This window comes from Ascaphus truei, chromosome 6, assembly GCF_040206685.1.
Source record: "Ascaphus truei isolate aAscTru1 chromosome 6, aAscTru1.hap1, whole genome shotgun sequence".
In the NCBI taxonomy this organism is placed as follows: domain Eukaryota; kingdom Metazoa; phylum Chordata; class Amphibia; order Anura; family Ascaphidae; genus Ascaphus; species Ascaphus truei.
The window spans coordinates 4,613,254-4,639,567 of NC_134488.1; the positions used below are offsets into that span (position 1 = coordinate 4,613,254).

The window sequence follows — 26,314 nt, forward strand, 5'->3', positions numbered from 1 at the left end:
GGTTCTGAGGTACTCCAATCATATATAAGGTTCCCCAAAGTATATTCTCTAATAAAGTGTACTTTATATCATGTTTTGTGTTTACTATAAGTCTCTATGCAGTCAGCTGGGGCGTATGTTTAAGGTGCCAGCTAGTCTGCATAGAATCCGTACATGAAAGAGGAGACGAGATGTTGAGAGGTGTCAAGTGGACGGGGCAGGGTGGAGTACTGGGTTCGGAGAACAGAGACCCCCTAGGGGGACCCTCTGGTCTGCTAGACGCAGTGGCACCTGCCCTGTGGGAGGCAATGGGCTGGCTAGGGAAAAGATGGTGATCGTAGGCTCTTTTCCTATTGGCCAGAACATATGTCCGGCCCACGGGGCGTCCCGAGCCGCTCAACAAGCCCCCTGCCTCTGACATCAGCCAGATGAGCCCTGCTCTGATTGGCTGCTGAGAAAGTTCTCACACTTCTGATAGGGCTGTAGTAATCTGTGAATAAAACTCAGACGAATTAGAAACCCCTGCGCCAATCAGATTTTCAGTTCTCTAAGATTCTAAGTGATGCTTCAGCAAAATCTGCCTGGAATCTAGTCATCAGGGGAAATCCTTATTTAAGATTCTCTGCATCTAGGAGAGTCTAGTTTTTTACCCCAGTTCCTAAGTACTGTATGTGTGTCTTTTGCCAGTAGTTTGTGTATCATTGTGTGTATGCCTTTTCTTGTGAATAAATTTACTATTTATTTCATTAACTTGTTTTCCTCAATGCATGATCCTGGTAAAAAGGTGTAAATTGCCTGTTCTCCCGTGACAGAGAGTGCTTAAGAAAACTATAGGGAGAAAATAAGAAATGTTCAGTGATGAGAAAAAGCTTGTGAACTCCAATGATAATTATGGAAATTCCATAGTTTTTCCATGATAACCTTCTTGAATCAAAACCAGCCTTTTCTTAAATATCCAATAGGGTTTATATTAACAAACATTTGAAACAAAATGATATATGACTTAACTACTTATTTTTTTCTAAGAGTCAGGGTACTTGTATGTGCAAAACTAAGTAAAACCCTGGTTTTATCAGCACAATTAAGGGGGATAATTAGAATTAGGTGTTTAAAATTTTTTAGGTAGATCTTCAGGTTTGAGTTTGGGGAGGCCCCACCCGATATAAAGATTATAAACTTAGTGAGTTTGGTCTTCACCTATACAGGTGTGTGGAAACACATCATTGTGACGGTGAGGGGGTAACCAGGCTCACTAATAAAGGTTAAGCCCACTTGGTTGCCCCTGAACTGTGTTTTGGGGTCTTAGAGTGTTAGCTCTTGGACCCGTGTATTGCGCATGTGTTGCCTTGCAGTGTGCAAGGGATACAGGCTAGTGTAAAGGAAACAGGTTAGCTTACACTCTATCTCAATACACCAAAAGGCTGTAACATATTTTAACAGAAGCGTGTATAGAAGAATATTTTATTAATCAGCAGTGTTTTAAGAAAATATGTTTTACTTTATACATGTAACATAAGGCAGGGTCTTTTCATCTCGGGATCAAAGGAGAACTCCTGGCCACCACAGGTTTTGGTGCCAGGTCGTCTCCTGAAAGTCCCATAGATCAAAGTAACACTTGTGCCATAGGTGTGAGCAGCCAGATGGGCAGGATCGCTAAGTTAAGTGCTAGCATTCTGGGATGAAGGCAAGCTATCCTGGCCAGTTGTCGCCTGCCCCAGACTTTCGGGCTTTGAGCCTGCGGGGGGCTTAGAATAGTAAGTGAGCAAGATGGCGATCTGCGCACATGCCCTCTTACTTTTCTGAAGCCATAGGTGCCAGCATTCACAAATCTGGCAAAGTGTGTAATTGGTCAGCGATTAAATTCCCATGCCTTGGGTTGGTGGACAAGCTGTGGGACTGCTTGTCCCAAAGTGTTTAAGACAGCTAGTCACCATCCCAGAGGTGTGATTCAATGTGTGTTCCAAGAATTCCAAGCTCTGAGTAAGTCATCTAAGATTCTCAGAGGCTAAGTGTACAGTTACAAGTCTCCAGCAGGGAGAGGCTACTTGAAGGAAAAGCTGCCTGGATTATTTTGCTGTTTGTTTTGCAACAGTTACTAGGGTAAGCTTGGTCATAAGCCCCTACAACTAGGAAATGTAGTTTATGTTACCCCAGATTTCCAAAGTAAGTGTATTTTTTAGTGCAAATTATGTTACATTGTGTGTTTGTCTTTTCCTGAAATAAATTACAATTTATTTAACCTCCTGTTTTGCTCAATCATAAGATCCCGGTATAAATGTGTTGTTAAACCTGGTCTCCCGTGACAATCATGCCAAGATCAAAATAAATCTCTGAGGACCAAAACCATTTCTAAAAATGTGGGGCTCCACTAATCCACTGTCAGACAAATAGTCTACAAATGGAGAAAGTTCAAGACCACAGTCACTCTAACAAAATGTATCTCATGGCTCAATGGTCTGAAAAAGATTGAACAAGAATGGTGTTCATGGAATGATAGCCAGGAGGGAACCACTGCTCTCTAAAAAGAACATTGCTGCCTGTCTGAAGTTCGCCAAAGAGCACATAGATGATCCACAAGACTTCTGGAACAATGTTCTCTGGACAGACGAGTCAAAAGTAGAACTTTTTGGCCTCAATGAGAAACATTATGTTTGGTGAAAACCAAAACTGCGTTCGAACAGAAGAACTTCATCCCAACCATTAAGCATGCTGGTGGGTGTGTGATGGTTTAGGTCTGCTTTGCTGCCTTAGGACCTGGACAGCTTGCCATCATTGACACAACCATGAATTGTGCACTGTATCAGAAGATTCTAAAGGAGAATGTCAGGCCATCCTTCCGTGAGCTGAAACTGAACCGAAAGTGGATCATGCAGCAAGACAATGATCCTAAACATACAAGCAGATCTACAAAAGAATGACTGCAGAAATACAAATTCTACCTTTTAGAATCGCCAAGTCAAAGTCTGGACCAAAATCCCATTGAAATGTTGTGGCAGGACCTGAAGCGAGCTATCTATGCAAGGAAGCCCTCAAATGTCACGGAGTTGAAGCAGTTCTGTAAGGCGGAATGTGCCCAAATGCCTCAAAACTGATGTGAGAGACTGACCAGCAGTTACAGGAAATGCTTAGTGTCACGGGAGACCAGGTTCTACAACACCTTTTTATAACTGGGATCATTTGATTGAGCAAAACAATATGGTAAAATAAATGGTACAGACACACAAAGTTTGATATACCCCTGAGAAAGAAAGCAGAGAGCTTTCGAAACGCGTAGGGTGGCGATTCTAGCACTCCTGCACCACAGCCTTTGGTGTTTTCCCTCCACGCATTTGCCGAATCTGCGTTTGCTGCCAATCAGCTAGCCTGCCGCTCGTGACGGAGAGCCGAATCAGCTTCTGCCGTTCTAAACCATCAGGGCGTCCTTCCCAGTGTGCCGCGGGAGATCCTGCACGCAGACCGACGTGCACACATCAACGGAGACACCCGCCAGCAAGAAGCAGCTTACTGAATCGAGAGGGGAAACTCTGAAAACTATCCACCGCCTGCTTACTTTTTCCATCTGGTGAGTGGGCATTGCATATGTCACCATCGGTGCTGCGGAGTGCTCAAATCATTTTCATTTTAATCTGTCCATATTATTGTATGTCCATGTATACCATGAATTATTATTAATTGTTATTCAATGCTTTTATTGTGTAATTTCACCCAACTGATTCTCAGCTGATATATGTTGTCTTAAGTGTTGTTTGTCCTATCACCAACAGAATTATGCTATGTGTTGTGCTATGTGTTGTGCTTTTTCCCTTTTTTTAAGCACATCGTGAGGAGCTACGTTCCATCTGCCAACAGGCTTGGTTTTCATATATCCTTTTTGTATTTATTGTTATCCTAGGCGCCTCCAGATACATACCTCCTTAGGAGTGGTTACTAGTACCTTATTGCCAGTCTACCTATACCTCTTTTTTGTGTCTATTTTCTCCCTATACACCTGGTTGGGTTGAAGGACTGAGTACACGCGCTGGAGGACTTTCCTTTCCCCCCTTAAGCTACAATTTGGATGAGTTGGATTACCTCATTGGACTCTAGCAGCAGGACTCAGTGGACATTGTAATTGTTTTCATTTATCAGTCTTGTACTACTGTATGCATGTTTTTTTGGCAGGTGCTACTATTTCTCTGTTTTTTGTTATCAGTACATATACCTATTAAATATAACTCTTTAATAAAATATACTGTCCTGTATTTTGTGTGATAAAAATGTGTAAGTCCCTGTTCTGGTGTCAGGGATGGAGTAAGGGTATATATTGCCTACAATCACAAGCCTCATACTTGGCACTCTCTAGAAATAACTTTTAAACTTTTTACACACAAAACCACTCAGCTTTATCCTATAGCTGGAGCATCCCCTGACCCTATACCAGGTTCAGGGTACCTGGGCATGTACCTGGGCACCCCTCCTTATACTAGGGATCCACCTGTATGTTGTAGGTGTACATTAACCCCTTCATGCCCTGTTTACCTTGTCTGGATTATGCTGCAGCAGGGATCCTGGCCGTGAGTCGCAAGAACGTTTTCAGGGTCGGAGTTTGCCCGGAGTAACGTGCTTGGCTGTATCTGAGAATCTCACTTGATTCTCGGATCCAACGTTTGGGGGAACCCAGATACATAGACACATTCTGTAAAGACTTTCTCCGGCAAACCCGCCCTCAAACTTACAGCCTAGAAATCTCCTGGTCCCAGCACCCTCAGAAAAATAAAACACACAAAAATCTTTAGTCGCAAAATTTGCACACAGTCAAAGTAATGCATTTCTTTCAACTGGGCCCAAGAGCTGACATTAGGACCTCAGCACATGGATCAGGGGTACCCAAGTGGGCTGAAACTTTATAAGTGAGCCTGGGTACCCCTTCACCATCAATATGGAGTACAATTTTGGGCACAAATCCTAAGAAAATACATTATGGAACTAGAGAGAGTGCAGAGAAGAGCCACCAAATTAATAAAGGGGATGGACATTGTAACTTATGAGGAGAGGCTAGCTAAATTAGATTTATTTACATTAGAAAAGAGGCGTCTAAGAGGGGATATGATAACTATATACAAATATATTCGGGGACAATACAAGGAGCTTTCAAAAGAACTATTCCTCCCACGGGCAATACAAAGGACTCGGGGCCATCCCTTAAGGTTGGAGGAAAGGAAATTTCACCAGCAACAAAGGAAAGGGTTCTTTACAGTAAGGGCAGTTAAAATGTGGAATTCATTACACCCATGGAGACTGTGATGGCAGATACAATAGATTTGTTCAAAAAAAGGTTGGACATCTTTTTAGATGGGAAAGGTATACAGGGATATACCAAATAAGTATACATGGGAAGGATGTTGATCCAGGGATTAATCCGATTGCCAATTCTTGGAGTCAGGAAGGAATGAATTTTTCCCCTTAATGGGGTTTTTTGTTTGCCTTCCTCTGGATCAATAAGTATAGATATAGGATAAAGTATCTGTTGTCTAAATTTAGCATAGGTTGAACTTGATGGACGGAAGTCTTTTTTCAACCTCATCTACTATGTAACTATGTAACACCACTGACCCTAGACTGATAGGATGGGGGGGGCTTCTGTCGATCTGTCAGACTGGCATCGGTGATAAGGGCGTTTGATGTGTAGGGAGTCATGGATCTGCCATTTTTTAAGGTTCTCCTCGGTCCAGCAAAACAGACTTTGTCCTGTGGCTGCCAAAAGAGGAATTCTGTCTTGCAGTGTGAGAAACTTGATGCTCACATGTCGAATAAAATTGACCTGTAACCATCTGAGATGGAATCTGGCCCATGGATCAGCAACTATGACTGTGTTTAGGAGCCCAATGAGAAGCATAAGATGTAGGTGGGATGGATGTTTGAGCCTTAGGAAATAGTGCACTTCATGGACAATGTTGGTCACTTTTACTGGTGGTAGCGATACTATAACCTGTTGAGTATTGAACAGGACCCGAGGAAATTAAATAATTTGAGCAGGAATCTTGTGATTTATGATCCATCCGAGGTCTTCTCACTCATTGCGAACCAACTGGACATGAAGTTGTGTAAGAACTTCAAACATGGATACCTCATGACTTTGCTGGCTCAAAAACATCATGGCCGAGATTTGAGGGTGTTTTCCCTCTTCCTTTACCAAGATGGTGTCAACAAGAAGTGACCTCACAAGCCCACACTAAAGCAACCATAGACATCTTGCTTCCTGGCAATTCCTGCCCTTACTTACAAAAAAGATGTCAGTCACAAGTTAAGATGGAAATTGCTCACACCTGTCATCCCCCTAGAAGACTGTTATTCCCACTCATTCCTTGCCTGTGCAAGGTTCACCATACCTTGTTCCTGTCAGAATCCCTGTGTGCTGTTTTGCCTGTCTTTTGACTCCTCTGCCCCTCTCCAGCCCTCATCCTGGAACAGTGACCATGACCATTCTGCTTCTCTCCTGCACAGACCCTGGAACAGTGACCTAAACCCAGCCGCTGTACCCTTCCCTGACCCAGGAACCAGACACCAATATTCTTACTCATTCAGGATCTAGATTAGGGGCGTGTAAAGTTTTGGAGCTGTGCCCAACCCTGTGCGCAGGCCCAGTGCTTGCGCCACCCCTCATCTTTGACCCGAAGTCAAATGACGCCGCAAGTCATTTGATGTATGTTACCATGGCGACGCATACGTCACATTAAATGACGCCACATTGCCATGGCGACGTATTCCGAAGTCTACAGAACCTCGGTAAGTTGATGTTGCAGAGGCCTCGCGCGGACCCCTGCAACCACCGCCCTCCCGCAACAAAAGCCCCCAGTTTGCGCACTCCATATCTACATCCAGGTATTGGTCACTCTAGTGGGTCGGTCTCCTGGACAGTAACAAGCGACGTACGCAAATATAACAGCCAGGTGTTCGGTGTTATCTAATCATTTAGATAAGGCATGACAAATATCCCTGTGATAGGGTGGATTCCTTATCTGAATGTTATGCATGGGAGAACTATGTTTAAAGGTTGAGCACAGCAAGTTAAAGCTCAGTCTGATAGCAGACTGACTTGATTAGCCTGCTCATCTGGCTCGTTAGGGTGTCCTAACAAAGCTCTAGCTCTCGGTGCTCTGGCTTCCTCTCTGAAGCAGAGAAACATGCTGAAGCTCTGGAGGGTGACAGCCTGCAATAAGGTCAGTTTATATTTGAACTCTTGCTGTTTGTATCATGGACTTGAGTAGCCCTTGCTGGTAAAAGTCCTTATCAAGGACTTATGTTTTTGTTAACCGTTCTTATATGCTGAAGATAAGTTTTGTTTTGAGCCACCTTTTTGGGGCTAAATAAAAATCCTATACACGGACAAACCCACATGTTGTTGTGTTGTCCCTGCAACATCTCTGTTTGGTGAAGCTTTGTGCTATAACATAACTACCATCCCTTTGGTGAATGTTGGAGGTGCTCTCACCAAACCAAACAGCAAGGCCTTGAATTCAAAGTGCTTGTCTTCTACGCAGAAGTGGGGGAATTTGTGATGAGCCTGGTGAATCGGGACATGGAGATATATATCTCTTTGATTCATCGCAGCCAAGTAATCGCCTTCTTGTACTGCTGACATGACAGCCTTTAAGGACTCAATTTTGAAGTGTAGAATCCTTAAAAAATATTGACCCGGTTTAGTTTTAATACTGCTCTGTACACCCCCGATGATTTGGGAACAAAAAAACAGTATTAAATAAAGTCCGTGACCGCATTGAACTTGTGGTACCAGTTGAATGGCAGAGTTGAGTCAGGGATCTTGAATAGCCTGCCTTAATTTGACGAATTTGTGCGGGTCTCTTGACGGGCGAGATCCCTGAAAAGGCTGCCTGGATTTCTAAGGCATAACCGTGCTCTATGATCTGGAGGATCCAGGAATCCTCTGGACTCAACAGTTGAGAAATTGTCAGTCTACTCCCAAGTATGGCCCACAAATCTTTAAGAGCTCTGCTCCTCTAGCCAGCCTCAGATAAAGCTTGATCTGGGAAGAGTGACCCTAAGGCCGCGCTTGTAGTGCTTATAGCACAAAGACTCTTTGAGAAAGCCCCGAGTGGGTGAAACGCGTAAGAGTTGCAGGGGGTGCCTTCCCCTCTCTCTTTTTTAAATCTCCATGCCGCAATAAAGTTTTTTTCTAGCACAGTCCAGCCTCAGTCCATTTGTTGCGCGGCCATGCCCGCTGCCCTTCCTCCCCGGTGAGGTTACTCTGCTGCAATTTGTCAAACAGCCTGGAGCATGCAAAAGACCGGACGAACTTTGAAGACTTCAGTGAGTAAATTGATTTTCATTCATCACTTTGTTGTTGGAGCTTTCCCAGGTGTTGTGGCTCATATAGTTGCGGGACTTATGTATGGGGTCTGGGTGGATCTTAGGACTTCCCCCAGACATCCCTAGACGGTCACCGCCAGACCACATCCCAACTAGGGGTTTATTATTATTATTATTAAGCTCCTCTATCCTCTGTTCCTCCGGACAAAGCAGCATACTTATTATTGAGGTAAATTTAAGCCCTGTAGCACTGGTTAATTGGGGGGTTAGTGTTCCTCAATGTTCTCCTCAAATTGTAGGTAAACAGGGGAGCTGTCCTGCGCTTCGGTAAATAGTCCCAGCACCCGTGGGTGTCAATATGGTCACTTGGGAATGGAACTGAGGGTGCAGATGTAGACCTCTAAATTGATCAGGGCTGGGTGGAAAATCCCTTACCTCTAGATGCTTCCGATCTGGGTCCTGCTCACCGTTGTCCAGCGTGCAGCCTTCAGAGAAGTCGAATGGAAAGAAAGAAGATCCGGCGCCACTGCAAGTGACAAGTATCCAGGCTACTTCCGGGTTGATCGAAACAACTTTATTGGGACATCACACACACAAGGCTACACCACGATCTCCCCCTCAACGCGTTTCACACTAAAGAACAGCGCTTCGTCTTGGACAGGACAGGTTTAAAGAAGGTCTTTGTTTGAATTATATTACTAACAATATATAGATTCAGATCTAAAAAGTTGATCTGTTCAGCAAAATGACATGTAAATTTAAAATTTCTGTCATTGCTGTTAAGATACACGATGAACTCATCTACTAATTGTGAACCCCCAGACCAAATAAACACCACGTCATTGATGTAGCGACGCCATAGCACCAAATTTGCACCAAGTGGGCAGTTGTTCCATATATAATCCTCTTCCCACATGCCCATGAAGAGGTTGGCATAACTTGGTGCAAATTTCGTGCCCATGGCAGTCCCACATACCTGTAAATAGAATTGTGAATCAAAACAAAAATAATTCTGAGTGAGAATGTGACAGATACTTTCTAACAAAAATTGTTTCAAACCTGGCGTTATATCAGTGTCAGTGTCCAATACTCGAGAAATAGCCTGGCAGCCAAGATCATGTTGGATGACGGTATACAAAGAAGTTACATCAGCTGTCACCCACATGTACCCCGGTCGCCATTCTACACCTCGTAATATCTGTAAGACATGCGCAGTGTCACGTAAATAAGATTTAGTAGTGCAAACAAATGGTTGAAGATGAAAATCAATAAATTGTGATAAGTTGGATGTTGGTGATTTTATCCCTGAAATAATAGGTCTACCCGGTGGATTAGTGAGGTGCTTGTGTATTTTAGGAATGAAATAAAAAAGAGGGGTACGTGGAAAGGCAATCCTCAAGAAATCTAATTCATCAGCAGTGATAGCTAAATTTGTAAGCCCTTCGTTAAGGAGAGCCAACATTTCTTGTTTAAATCGACTCAAAGGGTCACTTGTCAGGGGGAGGTATGTATCAGTGTCGCTCAGGAGTCGTAAGGCCTCTTGGATATAGAAAACCTGATCCATAATAACAATACCTCCCCCCTTGTCAGCGGGATTGATCAGTATATTCTCGTTGGCCTCCAAATGGGCCAAGGCCTCCTTTTCTAGTTTACTTAAATTGTCATGTCGGATGGAGGGGGGCGATAAGCTCAATCAGATCAGCAGACGCAAAGCCTTCTGGATCTATGAGCCTAGGACCCTCTCTCCAAATGGTTTGAACCTAGATTTTGATTTGGGGGTCTTCCTGACCAAATAAGAGTGGACTGTATTCTATTTTCCGATAGCCTATTCTAGTTATGATTTATCATACAGTCCTGCCTCCCCGCAGGAATAGTGCAAAAGGATCCATTTCACAGTTTCACATTTGCTGAGACTGTGGGACAGAAACTCCAGGCCAGAGATTAGTGTTTCTGGTTTTTCCCTCACCTGCTCTCCTAATTACTAGAACAGGTATTTAAAGCAGAGATGGTTGCTTTTTCATTCTCTCTCCTAGAGCCTGGAGGTATCGCCGCTCCCCTGCATCAAGTTCGGGGAGGACGACCCCTTCAAGTATCGCAGTACCCAGAAAATTTACCTGGACTCACTTGGGACCGAGTCCCCACAACTACATTCAGTCTCTCTCCTAGAGCCTGGGGGCACGCTGCTCTCCTATATCCAGTTCGGGGAGGACGCTCCCTTCATGTGTTGGGGAATCCAAAAGGACTCACTTGGGACTGAGTTCCCACCACGAACAGATAAAACTTAAACAAATGTATATTACTGTCTAAAGACTGTGGTTATTATGCCGTATCTAGTGACCCTAAATGAGAGGGTATTGTTTAAGCTCGGGAACCAGGTTAGTTGGCCCAGCAACAGTTAGAGATCCTTATTCTGCTATGTAGTTAGATCCCTGAAAGGGATAGGATTTCTTTTTATGATTTCTTTGGTTTCTTAACGTGACAGTGTGTGAAATATTGTGTCACTGACATACTGTATGAGTTAACCACTGAAGGTTAATGACTGAGTGCCTCCTACTTATACCTGTTAAAGCTGCAGTCCTTTGGTGGGATGAAAATAAAGCAGGCAGAAGCCTGAGTTAAGCAACGTAATGCTTTGTATTATCCTGTTATTTCTCTAATTAACCCTAGAAGACTGTGTCGTGAAGGGCCCAGACAGACGTCAGCGCTACAAAAGAGGGTCACTTTAATAAGTGATGCTGTGGGGCTCTCAATGAACTGTTGCACTCGCTGGAGTTAGTATTTACATATTCAGACACATTTTGCTACAACAGATTTGTGTGTGTGTTAAGTGCATAGTTTTTTTGTATAATAAACAGGGATGCGAGACCTGAGACCCTGGCAGATATATTAACTTACATACTTGCATAATTCTTGGGTGGGGGAAGCATATAGATATGATTGCGATTGAGTAAGGTGTTAATATTAACTAATTGAAAGTACCTTTCGGAGGAGAAAGGCGAGTTGGCTAGAGTAGCAGTGTGTATTAACCCTGGTTGCATATCTAAGTCACGTGCTCACTTGTGTGCTGTTTGTGACAGATGGTATTTTGGGATGGATTGAGGGGAGATATTGTTCATTTGAGGAACCTTTGCGAAGGTGAAAACTGGGCCAGTTTACGAGCTGTTTATTAACCCTTGTCCCGTATGCAGGTCACATGCTCACAGGTGTGCCGTATGTGACATGAAGCTACTGTTGATTAATCAGCATACTATTCATCCCCATATCTTTTTGTAGTATTGTAATACATTTTTGTATTAAAGAGTTATTTTTCTAAGGTATATATTTTTTTATTTCTTGTGAGTGCTGGGAACTAATTATATATTATGAAGCAGATTAATAAATGATACATGAATTCCTGTACTTTTAGTCAGTCATTCTGCTGTGGCCCAAAATTATATTAATCCTAAAAATAATAGAAACTGTCAACGCAGCCCCAACCTCCCATTTACATCTGATTAACTGATTTGTTGTCATAGCTATTGTCTGATAATCTGGGGCAATAGCATCAGAGTTTCTTTGAGGTGTAACTCTCAAACCTAGTTTCAGGCTTTCCTCTTCTTTATGACCCTTCCCTCCAATACTAGCATAGGCATAGTCTTCACCAGTTTCCAGTGGGTCACACCTCCCTGATACAGAGCTCTGCCCTGTAATTAAAGCTGCCTATAGTGTCTTCGTACAGTATGTGGGTTGTTCATGCTGCATACATTTTAGCAGGTTTTTTTTTTCGTATTTGCCAACTTGAATGTCTCCTTCACTGTGCACCCATTAACTCCTTTGCTGCTGAAAGGAATTTCCCATTTAAAATTCTTGCCAGAGTTGTGGGGGAAACGCCTAAATTATTTTGACAGTGAATGTGGAGCGCTATGCTTTTAGAGAGTTCAGAAGAAAAAAAAATAAAAAAAATAATTAGCAGCTAATGTACAATAAATAGGGAAAACGTATTTGATAGATTATGTGTGCAAACTAATACTCATCTGATGTCAATTTCTGTGTCTAGCCTCAGGTAACAGTTTGAGATACCCGCATGAATATAATCATCATTTATAAGACGTCCGCATTGGCAAGTAAAGAAGCATCACAGTTTCAAGTGTCTATTTGAGCTGAAGGCAGCTCAAACTATAGAGGCATCCTCCACATGTAATTAAAAGACCAAAGCCCTTACCACTGTTCCAGCCAGAACAGTGCATCCCTACAAACGGTAGCATTATATTATACATAGCTCAAATTCTATGGTTCCTTGCTGGCAATAAAATCATGACATTTGCAAAGTAACAGGAAAAGGATGGGATGCAAAAATTGCCCTTTGACGCTCAAGAGCTGAAAACCTGAAACAAGATCCCCCAAAAATGCACAAACTGGAGAAAACAATCCTATATCATGCAAACATATAAACCCATTCCCTGTCTCTCTATTGGGCAGTTACATATCAAGAAACAATCGCTTAGGCTTTAATCAAAAATAAAAGTCTAGACAGCTCTAGAGTTATAAAGAGATCACATTTAAAGTACTGCCAAGTAAGGCAATCAACTAATAGTTCTGTAACGCCTACAATATGCTTACTATGTAACAATATGTCTTCGATATCTCCAAGATGGACACGTTGGGATAATATCCCCATTTATTTCAAGGACTGAAATTGTTCTGTAAACTTTTCATGCAAGGGATTCATTGATCCTGCTGTGTATTCAATTTTGTATAGCAGGCTGGAAGGCAGTGACGTAGCTAGAAATGCGCAGGCCCCAGGGCAAAAAAAATTCAGGGCCCCATTAAAACTAACTGCAATTTTTTTTATCCCTTATCATCATCACCCGCTCTCTCTCCCCCCCCCTCATCATTTCACCCCCTCCTCTTCACCGTCACCAGCTCTGTTCCCCCTCAGCTCTCTCCCTCTCCCCCACCCTCAGCTCTCTCCCTCTCCCCCACCCTCAGCTCTCTCCCTCTCCCCCACCCTCAGCTCTCTCCCTCTCCCCCACCCTCAGCTCTCTCCCTCTCCCCCACCCTCAGCTCTCTCCCTCTCCCCCACCCTCAGCTCTCTCCCTCTCCCCCACCCTCAGCTCTCTCCCTCTCCCCCACCCTCAGCTCTCTCCCTCTCCCCCACCCTCAGCTCTCTCCCTCTCCCCCACCCTCAGCTCTCTCCCTCTCCCCCACCCTCAGCTCTCTCCCTCTCCCCCACCCTCAGCTCTCTCCCTCTCCCCCACCCTCAGCTCTCTCCCTCTCCCCCACCCTCAGCTCTCTCCCTCTCCTCCACCCTCAGCTCTCTCTCCCCCCTCTCCCACTCTCTCTCAACTCCCTCCCCCACTCTCTCTCAACTCCCTCTCAACTCTCTCTCAACTCCCTCTCCCACTCTCTCTCAACTCCCTCTCCCACTCTCTCAACTCCCTCTCCCACTCCCTCTCCCCCACCCTCAGCTCTCTCCCCTCTCTCAACACCCTCCCCTCTCAACACCCACTCCCTCTCAACACCCACTCCCTCTCAACCCCCACTCCCTCTCAACCCCCACTCCCTCTCAACCCCCACTCCCTCTCAACCTCAACTCTCTCACCACCTCAGCTCCCTCTCACCCCTCAGCTCCCTCCTCCCTCCCCCCACTCCCTCTCCCCCCCAACCACCAGCTCTCTTCCCCCCCCCTCAGCACTCTTCCCCCCCCCTCAGCACTCTTCCCCCCCCTAAGCACTCTTCCCCCCCCTCAGCTCTCTTCCCCCCCCTAAGCACTCTTCCCCCCCCCTCAGCACTCTTCCCCCCCCCTCAGCACTCTTCCCCCCCCCTCAGCACTCTTCCCCCCCCCTCAGCACTCTTCCCCCCCCCTCAGCACTCTTCCCCCCCCCTCAGCACTCTTCCCCCCCCCCAGCACTCTTCCCCCCCCCTCAGCACTCTTCCCCCCCCCCCTCAGCACTCTTTCCCCCCCCTCAGCACTCTTTCCCCCCCCCTCAGCACTCTTCCCCCCCCCTCAGCACTCTTCCCCCCCCTCAGCACTCTTCCCCCCCCCCTCAGCACTCTTCCCCCCCCCTCAGCACTCTTCCCCCCCCCTCAGCACTCTCCCCCCCCCCTCAGCACTCTTCCCCCCCCCTCAGCACTCTTCCCCCCCTCAGCATTCTTCCCCCCCCTCAGCACTCTTTCCCCCCCCTCAGCACTCTTTCCCCCCCCTCAGCACTCTTTCCCCCCCCTCAGCACTCTTTCCCCCCCCTCAGCACTCTTTCCCCCCCCTCAGCACTCTTTCCCCCCCCTCAGCACTCTTTCCCCCCCTCAGCACTCTTTCCCCCCCCTCAGCACTCTTCTCCCCCCCCCTCAGCACTCTTCTCCCCCCCCCTCAGCACTCTTCTCCCCCCCCCTCAGCACTCTCCCCCCCCCCTCAGCTCTCTTCCCCCCCTCAGCTCTCTTTCTCCCCCCCCCCCCCCAGCTTTCTCTCTCTCCCATGCCTACCTCTGGCGGGGAGATGATGGGAGCGTCAGCGAGCCACCAGCGTTGATCAGAAGAGCAGCCGGCAGAGGAGGTGGGTGTTGTACTGGGGCAAGCAGGACAGCACGTGGTGAGCGCGCTGTGGCAGCAGACAGCAGAAGAAAGAAGACTTCCGGGTCAGACCGCTGGGGCGCGCTCCTCTACCGGATATCCTGCTCGCCTCAGTACAACTCCTACCTCCTCTGCCGGCTGCTCTTCTGATCAACACTGGCAGCCGGCCGACGCTCCCATCATCTTCCCGTCGCCGCCAGGTACCATCATCTCCTCCCGCCTGCCTCTGCTGACAGGTGGGGAGAGCGGGGCCCCAAAGAGTGCTATACTGTAGCTACGCCCCTGTTGGAAGGGCTTATATATACGTAACAAAGCATTAGTAATAAAAATGGGTTATATAAGAAATGTAAAACAAGACTAATAATCTAAGCCCTGTATGCATTCATGTGGAAACCTATTCATTGCTTGAGGGATACGTACTGAAGAGAAAGACTTTGCATAAAACAAATGAAATACTGTATATTATTTACTTATATACAGAATTAGTTAAATATGAGTGCACAACTACCTGTATCTATACAAATAGAACTATAAATATACAATTATTATGCACTTTAATGGTCACACTTCAGACATATAAATGCAATTTGTTAAAATAACCAACAAATATATATATTTTTTTAAATGGAAAATATCCTTACCATCCTGACCAGAGTTAAGAAGGTGTTCTCCAAGATCACAGCCAAAGACACGCTCCCTCAGGATCCCTCGCTGCTTCAGCTTCTGTTTGCTTGGTCGGGACTTCATGAAGGTTCTAAGGAATGTGATGAGCTTGCCGTGCTTTCTGGACACTGCAGAGGGAGAAATCAATGACAAATGACAGTCTAAGAACCACAGCTTTCATATGCACAGCTAACTTTCATATGCACAGGGTTATATGCATATAACATCGCCTTAATATATGTTGGTGAATCAACCTCTCGTTTCGTTTATTATGAATATAGCCATTTGTGGATTGCAGACATGTAGTCTGTACCATCTCAAATACCTATTTTCCCCACTTATGGTGGCTAACAACAAACATTTCAACTATCTTATAAATCCCCATGTCTGGCATCTCATATGCAAATCATGCCATAAGAGATTTTTGAGGGTTGAAGAAATTAATGTCCGTTACTGGGCTAAATAAGTAATTAACAGGATTTTTATGCTTTTCATATTTTTATCCTTTGTCCCCTTGTATGGTCATCAAATTTCTTCTGCAAACAAATTAGTGTGGACATGGAGAACCAGTGTGTGCTTTCAAGTGAATGAGTCCTATGATCTGGCACAAAGCGTGAAAGATGTTCTGCTTGTGATATTATAAAATACAGGTGATGAACTGTTTGAATAAAGATAGGTTTTATTCCTGTATGATATGATCTAATTTATAAATTATAAAATAAATAAAATAATAATGTATAAATTATTATTTTATTTTTATTATAATGTATAATTTATAAATTATTATTTTATAAATTATACCATATCATACAGGAATCGAACCCAGGAACTTTCATATGCTAGTACCAATTCTCTACCTCTACGCCACAGGGATTGTGTGATGTCACAGACTCTAAAAACAAATTTAACATATACATAGTACACGAAGGAAGATACTGATCACCTGTGGGATATCATTTCTCACAACCAGATCATAACATTAATGATTTAAAAATCAAAAACCTCAATGGAAGGTTAAACGCACCCAAAAACGGAAAACATTTGAATTCAGAATGATAAGACTCTTTAACACCAAAACAAAAGGACGGTGCGGAATAGGGTTTCTCACACACTATCACAATAGTTTGTAATTATCCAGCCTGCCTCTTTTCTTATCCACACATCCCCTTCCCCCTTCAAGCTGTTCCTTGTCACAGTTTTAAACCCTTCCATGTCTTCAAACTCTTACTCACCCTACCTTTCTCACCAAATTAGCAAAAATGGATAATGAAAAAAGGATTGCAATAAAAAGTAAGATCACCCCTAAAAAGACAGTTCTTTAAGTACCTTAATAACAGAAAAATGAGAAAAGAAAATATAGGACACTTTTCAGTGTGAGATGGGCAGGCAGATTATTGGAGATAAGGAACAAGCAGAGGTATTTAACAAATTATTTGCCTCTGTGTTTACCAGGGAAGAATCAATTTCAATTGTAGTGCTACAGGAGGAAGCCACAACCTACATATTAATGAACAATTGGTTAACTGAGGAAGATGTCAATAGGCAGCTTGAAAAAATTAATGTAAATAAGGCACCTGGCCCCGAGAGTTCTCAAGGAGTTAAGTTCAGTAATAGCCAAACCATTACATTTAATATTCAAGGACTCCATTTCCACAGGCTCAAAACCACAAGATTGGCGTAAAGCAGATGTGGGCCTATATTTAAAAAAGGCGCTCGATCACAACCAGGGAATTACAGACCTGAAAGCCTGAATTCAATAGTGGGGAAACTACATGAAGGTTTAATATGGATAATATTCAAAAATACCAAACTTATTAGTAATTGTCAGCATGGATTTATGAAGGATAGATCATGCCAAACTAACCTTATAAGTTTCTTTGAGGAGGCAAGTAGGAATTTAGACCAGGTTAATGCAGTGGATGTGGTCTACTTAGATTTTGCAAAGGCTTTTGATACGGTTTCACACAAGAGCTTGGTGTACAAAATAAAGCAAATTGGACTCAGTAATAATGTATGCACCTGGATTGAAAACTGGTTGAAGCATAGACAACAAGAGGGTTGTCATAAATTGAACTTTTTCAGGTTGGGCTAAAGTCGTGAGTGGAGTACCTCAGGGATCGGTACTGGGACCCCTGCTTTTTAACTTGTTTATTAATGACCTAGAGGTTGGCATAGAGAGCAAAGTCTCCATCTTTGCTGATGATATTACATTATGTAAGGTAGTAGAATCAGAGCAGGATGTAGTTTCTCTCCAGAAGGACTTGGACCGACTGGAAACTTGGGCAGGTAAATGGCAGATGAGGTTTAATACTGATAAATGTAAGGTTATGCATTTGGGAAGCAATAATAAACAGGCGAATTACAAATTAAATGGGGATAAATTAGGGGAATCCTTGATGTAGAAGGATTTAGGAGTGCTTGTAGACAGTAGACTTAGCAACAGTGCCAAAATCATGCAGTAGCTGCAAAGGCAAACAAGATCTTATCTTGCATTAAACAAGCAATTGATGGAAGGGAAGTAATCATAATTATGCCCCTTTACAAAGCATTCGTAAGACCATACCTTGAATATGGAGCACAATTTTGGGCAGCACTCCTTAGAAAAGACATTATGGAACTAACCCAAATTAATAAAGGGGATGGACAATCTAACTTACGAGGAGAGGATTACTAAATTAGATTTATTTACATTAGAAAAGAGGCGTCTAAGAGGGGATATGATATCTATATATAAATATATTCGGGGACAGTACAAGGAGCTTTCAAAAGAACTATTCATCCCAAGGGAAGTACAAAGGACTCTGGGGCATCCCTTAAGGTTGGAGGAAAGGAGATTTCCCCAGCAACAAAGGAAAGGGCTCTTTACTGTAAGGGCAGTTACAGTGTGGAATTCATTACCTAGGCAGGCTGATGGCAGATACAATAGATTTGTTCAAAAAAAGGTTGGACATCTTTTAGAAAGGAAAGGTATACAGGGATATACAAAATAAGTTGCTGTCTCTGTAAGTTTCCCATTAAACCTCTTAGATTGTAAGCTCTTCGGGGCAGGGATTTCCTTTCCAATTGTCTGATTTTGCTGCACTTATTGTATAATTATAATTCCCTGTACTGTATTCTTTGTGAAGCGCTGAGTACACTTTTGGCGCTATATAATTAAAGAAATACAATACAAATAAGTAAACATGGGAAGAATGTTAATCCAGGAAATAATACTGTTGGCAATTCTAGGAGTCAGGAAGGAATGTATGTTTCCCCTTATGAGATATTATTGGATGATATATCACTGGGGTTTTTTGTTTGCCTTCTTCTGGATCAATAAATAAGTATAGATATAGGATAAAGTATCTGTTATCTAAATTTAGCATAGGTTGAACTTGATGGACGTACGTCTTTTTTCAACCTCATCTACTATGTAACTACAGCTGAACCCCATTATAACTCGGTCCTCGGGGGACACCCGATCCGACCCCGCTATAACCGGGGTAGCCCTAATTAAAACAAAATGGCCGCCACGGGGGGGGAGGGAGGCGCCGGAAGCCCCAGCACATCCCCCAGCACTTCCCCCACATAACTCCGATGCCCCCCACTGCTCCAGATGCCCCCCACTTGCTCCAGATGTTCCCCCACATACCCTCAATGTCCCTCATATGCTTCCGATGCCCCCCACATACCTCTGGTGTCTCTGCGTGATCGGGACCTGGAGCGGGACCCCCGGCGCCGGTTCCGCTTAGTCTCGAGCAGCTCCATTTCTTGTAGTGTGTGTGTGTGTGTTTTAGGTATAGAAAAAAAGCAATTTTCACACATGAATTTGTGCCTTGTATCATGATTGCTACTGATCTCTAGAGGCTCCATGTTGGTCACCATGATAACAGCTAATATGCAAAGCATGGCTACATAAGCTCAGTGGTAAGGTGCAAGCAGGTAGGGGGTTGAGGGGCAGGTGTCCCCCTCCCCTGCCTCAGGGTGCTGCACAGCAGAGCACTGCTGACACCCCATGCACCATGGCACAGGTTAGGGGTCTCAGCCACTGCTGGTAGGCTGCATGCTGATGGGAAGCCCTGCACTGCTGTGCCCCTTAGCAACAGTAACCATGGTGAGGCCGTGCTCTTTCCAGGAGATGGGATTTCCTCCCCTCGGCGAGCCAATCAAAGGGCGGGATGCGCCCGGCGTCACCCTCCTCCCAATGGTGAAAGGAGGACGTCTTGACATCATTCCCGGGGAGGAGAGGCAACGTGTGCTGGCGGCACCAGGGACAGGTACCCCCCCCCCTCAGGTTTCCATCAACCCCCCTGACTGGCTGGGGCTCACTCGTTGGTGGCAGTGGATGCCACCGCCGCTGCTGGGAGTCGGTACGGAATAGGCAGGCGCTGGGTGCAGAGGCCTGTAGAGCAGACAGAGGAGAGGACACACACACTGGATATCATTACACAGGGTACAGCCGGGGGTCACTGGGGCAGCATGGTGACAGTACGACATGTTGCATGGCCTCCTTGTAGATGGCAGCATATCAGGGGTTACCAGAGCATACCTGATGGTCAACAAAAACATTACCAAAAATACTTATTTTATAAGGTGAGCAACCTATCGCCCCCCTTTCCTCCCACTCTCTCCCCCCCCCCCACTTTCTCCCTGTGTGTGTGTGTCTCAGAGTGTATGTGTCAGTGTGTGTGTGTCTGAGTTTCAGTGTGTGTGTAGTTTGGCAAAAAAATAATAATATATATATATATATATATATATTCAGGGTCCACGCTCAAACCGCGTTCTAAGTGGATCCGCGTTATAGCGGATCGCGCTATAAAGGGGTTGAGCTGTATGTACCTTAACTACAGTACATATGTTTCCCCCCCTCCCTGCTTTCCCAAACACTGTTTTAGCCATAGATTCCTTTGCTAATCAGTATTGCAGACATGAGGAAGAGAGGAGAACTCTCGAAAGCTTGTCCTATGACATAAATTGTTAGTCCAAATAAAAAAGGTATCACCTAATACTGAAGAATACATTTATTCGGCACTATCGCAACTGGACTAACATGGCTATTTCTGATATATATATATATATATATATATATATATATATATATAAAATAATGCCCGCCCCATAGCCAATGGGAGAGCTTGACAGCCAATGAGAGCGAGCACAAACCCACAGACAAACATTTCAGATATATATATATATATATATATATAAATATAGCTGTATGCTCATCTGCATGTCCTAACTCAGTATATATATATATATATATATATATAAAATCAAAAAAATAAAAAAATAAATAGATGATACCGTTCTGTGGCTAACGAAATGCTTTTATTTGTGCGAGCTTTCGAGATACCCTGATCTCTTCTTCCGGCGATGTTACAATGAATGAAGCAAAAGGTAAACTTAAAAACAGTGTCTCTTGGAATGTTATCTGTGCTGTTCCTTCCCCCGGTGTGGATGTGTTTTATGGCTAGAGGTGTTAAATGGTTACTGAAAGCAAGTGAAGAAAGAGTGTGTGTGTGTGTATCAGTGTGAATAAAAATGAATGGAGAGCCCACAGTATATACAGTGCTTTACACAAGGTGTGTGTGGAGTGGGACTGGATATAAATGGTGTGGGTGGGTGTGGAAATGTGAGAGTTAGTAGCACAACTAAAAGTGTGTGTGGATACTTAGTGGTCCCTATTGGTGTATAGGGATGGAAAAACAAGGAGTATTAGTATGTGTGAGAGACAGCTGTGTGTGCATACATATAGCACAGTATGTACAGACATGGCCTTTAGCGCTTATGGGACGAGAGTTCACTACGGTCAGTAATGACTCATAAAATTTCGATCTCTGTTTAGGCCACTGCTAAGTGTCCCGAACAGTTGCATAAATTTGTATTCATGCAACCGTCTCTCTTTCGGGGTTTTAAGATTACCTTTGAGTATGGCAACCCTCAGATCGTTCATCTTATGGCCAGAGTCAGAGAAATGTTCGCCAACAGGACTGTCTCTTGTACCGCGTGTGATGCTGTGGCGATGCAGGTTCATTCTCTTGTTTAGCCCTGCCCTGTCTCACCTATGTAGTAGCAGCCCCCTGGGCATTTCATGCACATGATGAGGTACACGACATTGCTGGAAGAACAGGTGAACCTTCCTCTGATTTTGTATTCCCGATTCCTGTGTGGTATTTGTATTGTGTCCGCTGTGTAGAGCATTGCGCAGGTTTTGCATCTTGGGTCCTGGCATGGTTTTGTCCCGCATTCAGTTGTACTGCTGAATACTTTACTCCTCACCATAATATTCTTGAGGTTATGGGGTTGTCTGTATGATAATAAGGGTGCTTCAGGGAAGACCTGTTGCAGTCTTGTATGTATATATATATATATATATATATACAGTGTTCGACAAACCTATACATTTGCTCGCCCCGGGCGAGTGGATTTAACCCCCGGGCGAGTAAATATTGGCCCAAGCAGCACACGTTTGGTACTAGGTGGCGAGTAGATTTTTTTGTGTGGCGAGAAGATTTTTTGGTGATTTGTCAACCACTATATATATATATATATATATATATATATATATATATATTTATATATCTAATATAAAAATATCTTGTTAATTCTGGTTCTCTCCCTTGACTTAAGTATGGGAACTTAGGGTTACGGCTGATTTTTGTATATATATCAGCTTTATACAGTTATTTACCAATGAACTCTTATTTTTCCCTCTTTGTATATCTAAAAGTATTGTTTGTGTTTTTAACATGTATTTTTCTGTTTGGTCATTACTCTAGATATACTCTGTGTGCAGTATGTGCAGACACTCAGCACTTAGATCGAGATGGTGATCGGATGATGAGAACGATCGTGATGCGTGTCTTGTGCTACTTATACTTTCCCTCCTGAAGAAATGGCTGATATATTTTTTTCTGAGCTCTTTACTTCAAGAGTTCCTGCTTTACTTTTGAGCAGGCTGATATGTTTTTCCATCTGTGCCTTTGAATGCCATCAAACAACAAATGGCTGGATTACGTCACATTTATTGCTCTAATCCCTATGCCTGAAGCAGGACTGCGCATGTCGATGTGACACGTGATTAATTAGTACACAGCAACATCATAGCTTTTTTAAAAGCGGGGCTTCAGCTGTGCGGAGGTCCCAATCATCTGTGTGCGTGCGTCTGAGCAAGTGCGATTTGTTGTCCTGCTTGGTAATTGGAGATTTGGAGTTGCACAAAACTGGCGTTATCATTTGGATTTCCCTTAAAGACAGGGCTGTTTCAACGCAACTTTACCACTCTGGGAAGAAGCCCAGTAGGGCGAAACGCGTTAGTGGTTTTGACGGACGCCTCCTGCTGCTCTATTTTGGACATCTTTCTCTATTCAAAGACTTTGTTTGTACGCTGTTTTTTTCTGCACCTCATTTGGGGTTACCATTGCTGGACACACTTTACATCGTTTTGCACACGGAAGCCTTCTCTTCTGTGCATTGATGGGCTGAGTATTCCTGTCATGCTGACTATGGCTGTCCTTATGTGTGTCATATCAGTCATTGGACTGCTATCTCTATAGTGCATTATCACATAGAGGCTTCATACTTTAGGACATTTGTGATATTATTCCTCTGTGCCCCACGTGTAATTTCACCTCTCTTTAGGTTGCGTTTGCAGCCTACAGTAATAATAGCCTCTTAGGGGATATTATTCATTTTACACACGTTTCTTTGCATGCATTCGTTAGGACATGAGTATTACCTTGGACGTGTGATTTATGCGTTTACAAGGCTGTTCCCTTTTTTCTCATTAGTGGCTTCATTATTAGCCATATTAGTACTGCTATTAGTTATAGGTATTTAGTTAACCTCTTAGTTCATGACCGAACGGATGCAATCACACTGGGTACTTTGTCCCCATTGTGGTTTAATATATAGAGATTTATTTTTCCCTTTTTTATTTATTTTGACAGTCCTATTTATTTGTCCTTTTTATATTGAGTTTTGCAGGCAGGTTTTTTAGTCAGTTTTCCATGTGTGTTATGTTAGAATGTATTATTATGTGTTTGTATTTATTTTGGATTATTTAATGGATTAAAACTACTTTGGTATTATTTTTGATACGTCTGAGTGCTGTATGTGAGGGTCTTTTTTTCTTTTGGTGGTATATATATATATTTAAACAGTATATTATATTTTTTTGTGCATTCACTCATTCCCCTACATCCATATCCCTTTATTGGCCTTTCAAACCGTGAATGACCATTGTTTTATGGTTGTCAGGCAGCCTTATTGGCTAAATAGTGTTGAGCTTAACGACGGGGGAGTACTTCAGACGCAGAGGCATGACGCTACCCATAAACCCTCTGAAGAAGTCGCTGATAGTGACAAAACACGTTAGGAAGCATGCGACACCCGGCCTTACGTCATAAATTTGAGACACGATCGTGGCCGGATAGTGCCGTGTTTATTCTCATGGCTGGTAGCTGTGAAGGGATCCACCTTTATCAAGGGTATTCCCTATCTTGCGACATGCGATTCAAATCTGGAGGAGCTTTGATACAGTCTTGGGACAGTCCTCCTACATCGTTGGCGGTGATATGATGCACAAATGCTTGTTTCAATTTTATTTGATCCCCTTGTTCATACTCTCCTTCCCCAATAAATGTCATATTACGCTATGGTTTTTATTTTTATTCTCTCTTTCTCACTCTCTCGAGATATATAGATATATAGATATATACACACACACTGTGTTAGCCAAGCTTTAATAATAAGAAATGAATAGACGATACCGCTCTGTGGCTAACTAAATTCTTTTATTTGTGCGAGCATTCGAGATACACTGATCTCTTCTTCCGGCGATGGTACATTGAATAAAGCAGCAAGGTTAAACTTAAAAACTTATACTTAGGAATGTTATCTGTGACTGAAGTCTAACACCTCCCCGCCCCCCGCGGTGTAGTATACAATTTATGACTAGAGGTGTTAAATAGTCCCTGAATGTTAGTGATGTAAGAGTGTGTGTGTGGGTGTGTGTGTATGTATGTATGTATGTATGTATGTAAATATAAATTGGTAAAGAGCCCACAGTGTATACAGCGCTTTACAAAAGGTGTGTGGAGTGGGCGTGTATATCAATGGTGCGGGTAGGTGAGTAAATGTAAGAGGCTGAAGCATTACTAAAAATGTGTGTAGATACTATGTGGTCCCTATTGGTATATGGGGTTGGAATTACAGAGTATTTGCATGTGTAAGAGACAGCTGTGTGTGCATACATATAGCACAGTATGTCTAGACATGGCCTTTAGCACTCATGGGAAGAGAGTTCGCACGTGTCAGTAGTGACTCATAAAACTTCGGTCTCGGTTTAGGCCATCGCTAAGTGTCCCGAACAGTTGCATAAACTTGTATTCATGCAACCGTCTCTCTTTCGGTGTTCTAAAATTGCCTTCGAGTATGGCCACCGTTGTGGCCAGAGTCAGAGAAATGTTCGCCGACAGGACTGTCTCTTGTTCCGCGTGTGATGCAGATTCATGTGATGCAGATTCATTCTCTTGTTTAGCCCCTGTCCCGTCTCACCTATGTAGTAGCAGCCCCCTGGGCATTTCATGCACATGATGAGGTACACAACATTGTTGGAGAAACAGGTGAACCTTCCTCTGATTTTGTACTCCAGATTCCTGTGTGGTATTTGTATTGTGCCCGCTGTGTGGAACATTTTGTGGAGCATTGTGCAGGTTTTGCATCTTGCGTCCTGGCATGGTCTTGTCCCACATTCAGTTGTACTGTTGAATACTTTACTCCTCACCATCATTTTCTTGAGATTGAGGTTGTCTGTATGATAATAAGGGTATTTCAGGGAAGACATGTTGCAGTCTTGTATCTTCCTGGGGAATGGGTTGTAGTTCCCTGGCGATCTTGCGTAGGGCTTCTAGATGTGGGTTATATGTGACCATATATATTTAGCTAAAGGTCATGTCTATACATACTGAGCTATATGTATGCACACACAACTGTTTCCTACACATACTCTAAGTAATTCCATCTCAATATACCAATAGGGACCACATAGTATCTACACACACTTTGATTAATGCACCACCCTCTCACATTTCCACACTTACGTCTACACTTCCACTCCACACACATCTTTTGTAAAGAGCTGTATACATTGTGGGCTCTTTATTTATTTATATTTACATACACACACTCTCTTACATCCCTCACATTCAGGGACTTTTTAACACCTCAAGTCATAAATCGCACACTACACAGGGGGAGGGATGGGCTCTAGTCACATTCCAAGATGCACTGTTTTTGAGTAAATCCCATGCCGGCTTTATTCAATGTAACATCGCCGAAAGAAGAGATCAGTGTATCTCGAAATCTTGAACAAATAAAAGCATTTCGTTAGCCACAGTACGGTGTCGTCTATTATTTTTTGATTATTAAAGCTCGGCTAACACAGTACTGATATATATATACACATATATATATATATATACACACACACACACACACACACACACATATATATATATATATAGACCATACGATACCGGTTGCAACACGACATCAAGGGACAGCACGCAGGCAAGTAAATCAAAAATTTTCTATATTTGATAGAAGACACAAAAACCGACGTCTCGGTCCCCCAGTGGGACCTTTCTCAAGGTACATACATATACATATACATATACATATATACACATATATACACATACATACATAGTCACTAAACACAATTCTCTCTGTGAATCCACAAAGAGAGAGGAAGTAGACAGAAAATCCTCTGTTTGAAGTACTATGCTATAAACTTGAGAAAACATGCATAACCTTGAAAAATATTTCCAATTGGGTC

General features: G+C 43.5%; 1 protein-coding gene across 18 annotated transcripts in view; it reads right to left on the reverse strand.

The window, feature by feature from the left end:
- Positions 1-26,314, reverse strand: part of ARHGAP32 (Rho GTPase activating protein 32) — a 516,520-nt gene that overhangs the window by 51,627 nt on the left and 438,579 nt on the right. For all 18 annotated transcript variants that reach the window (XM_075603325.1, XM_075603322.1, XM_075603326.1 and 15 more), the window contains one exon: positions 15,474-15,623. In XM_075603325.1, coding sequence (XP_075459440.1) covers positions 15,474-15,623 — 150 coding nt within the window. The remainder of the gene's footprint in view (positions 1-15,473; positions 15,624-26,314) is intronic.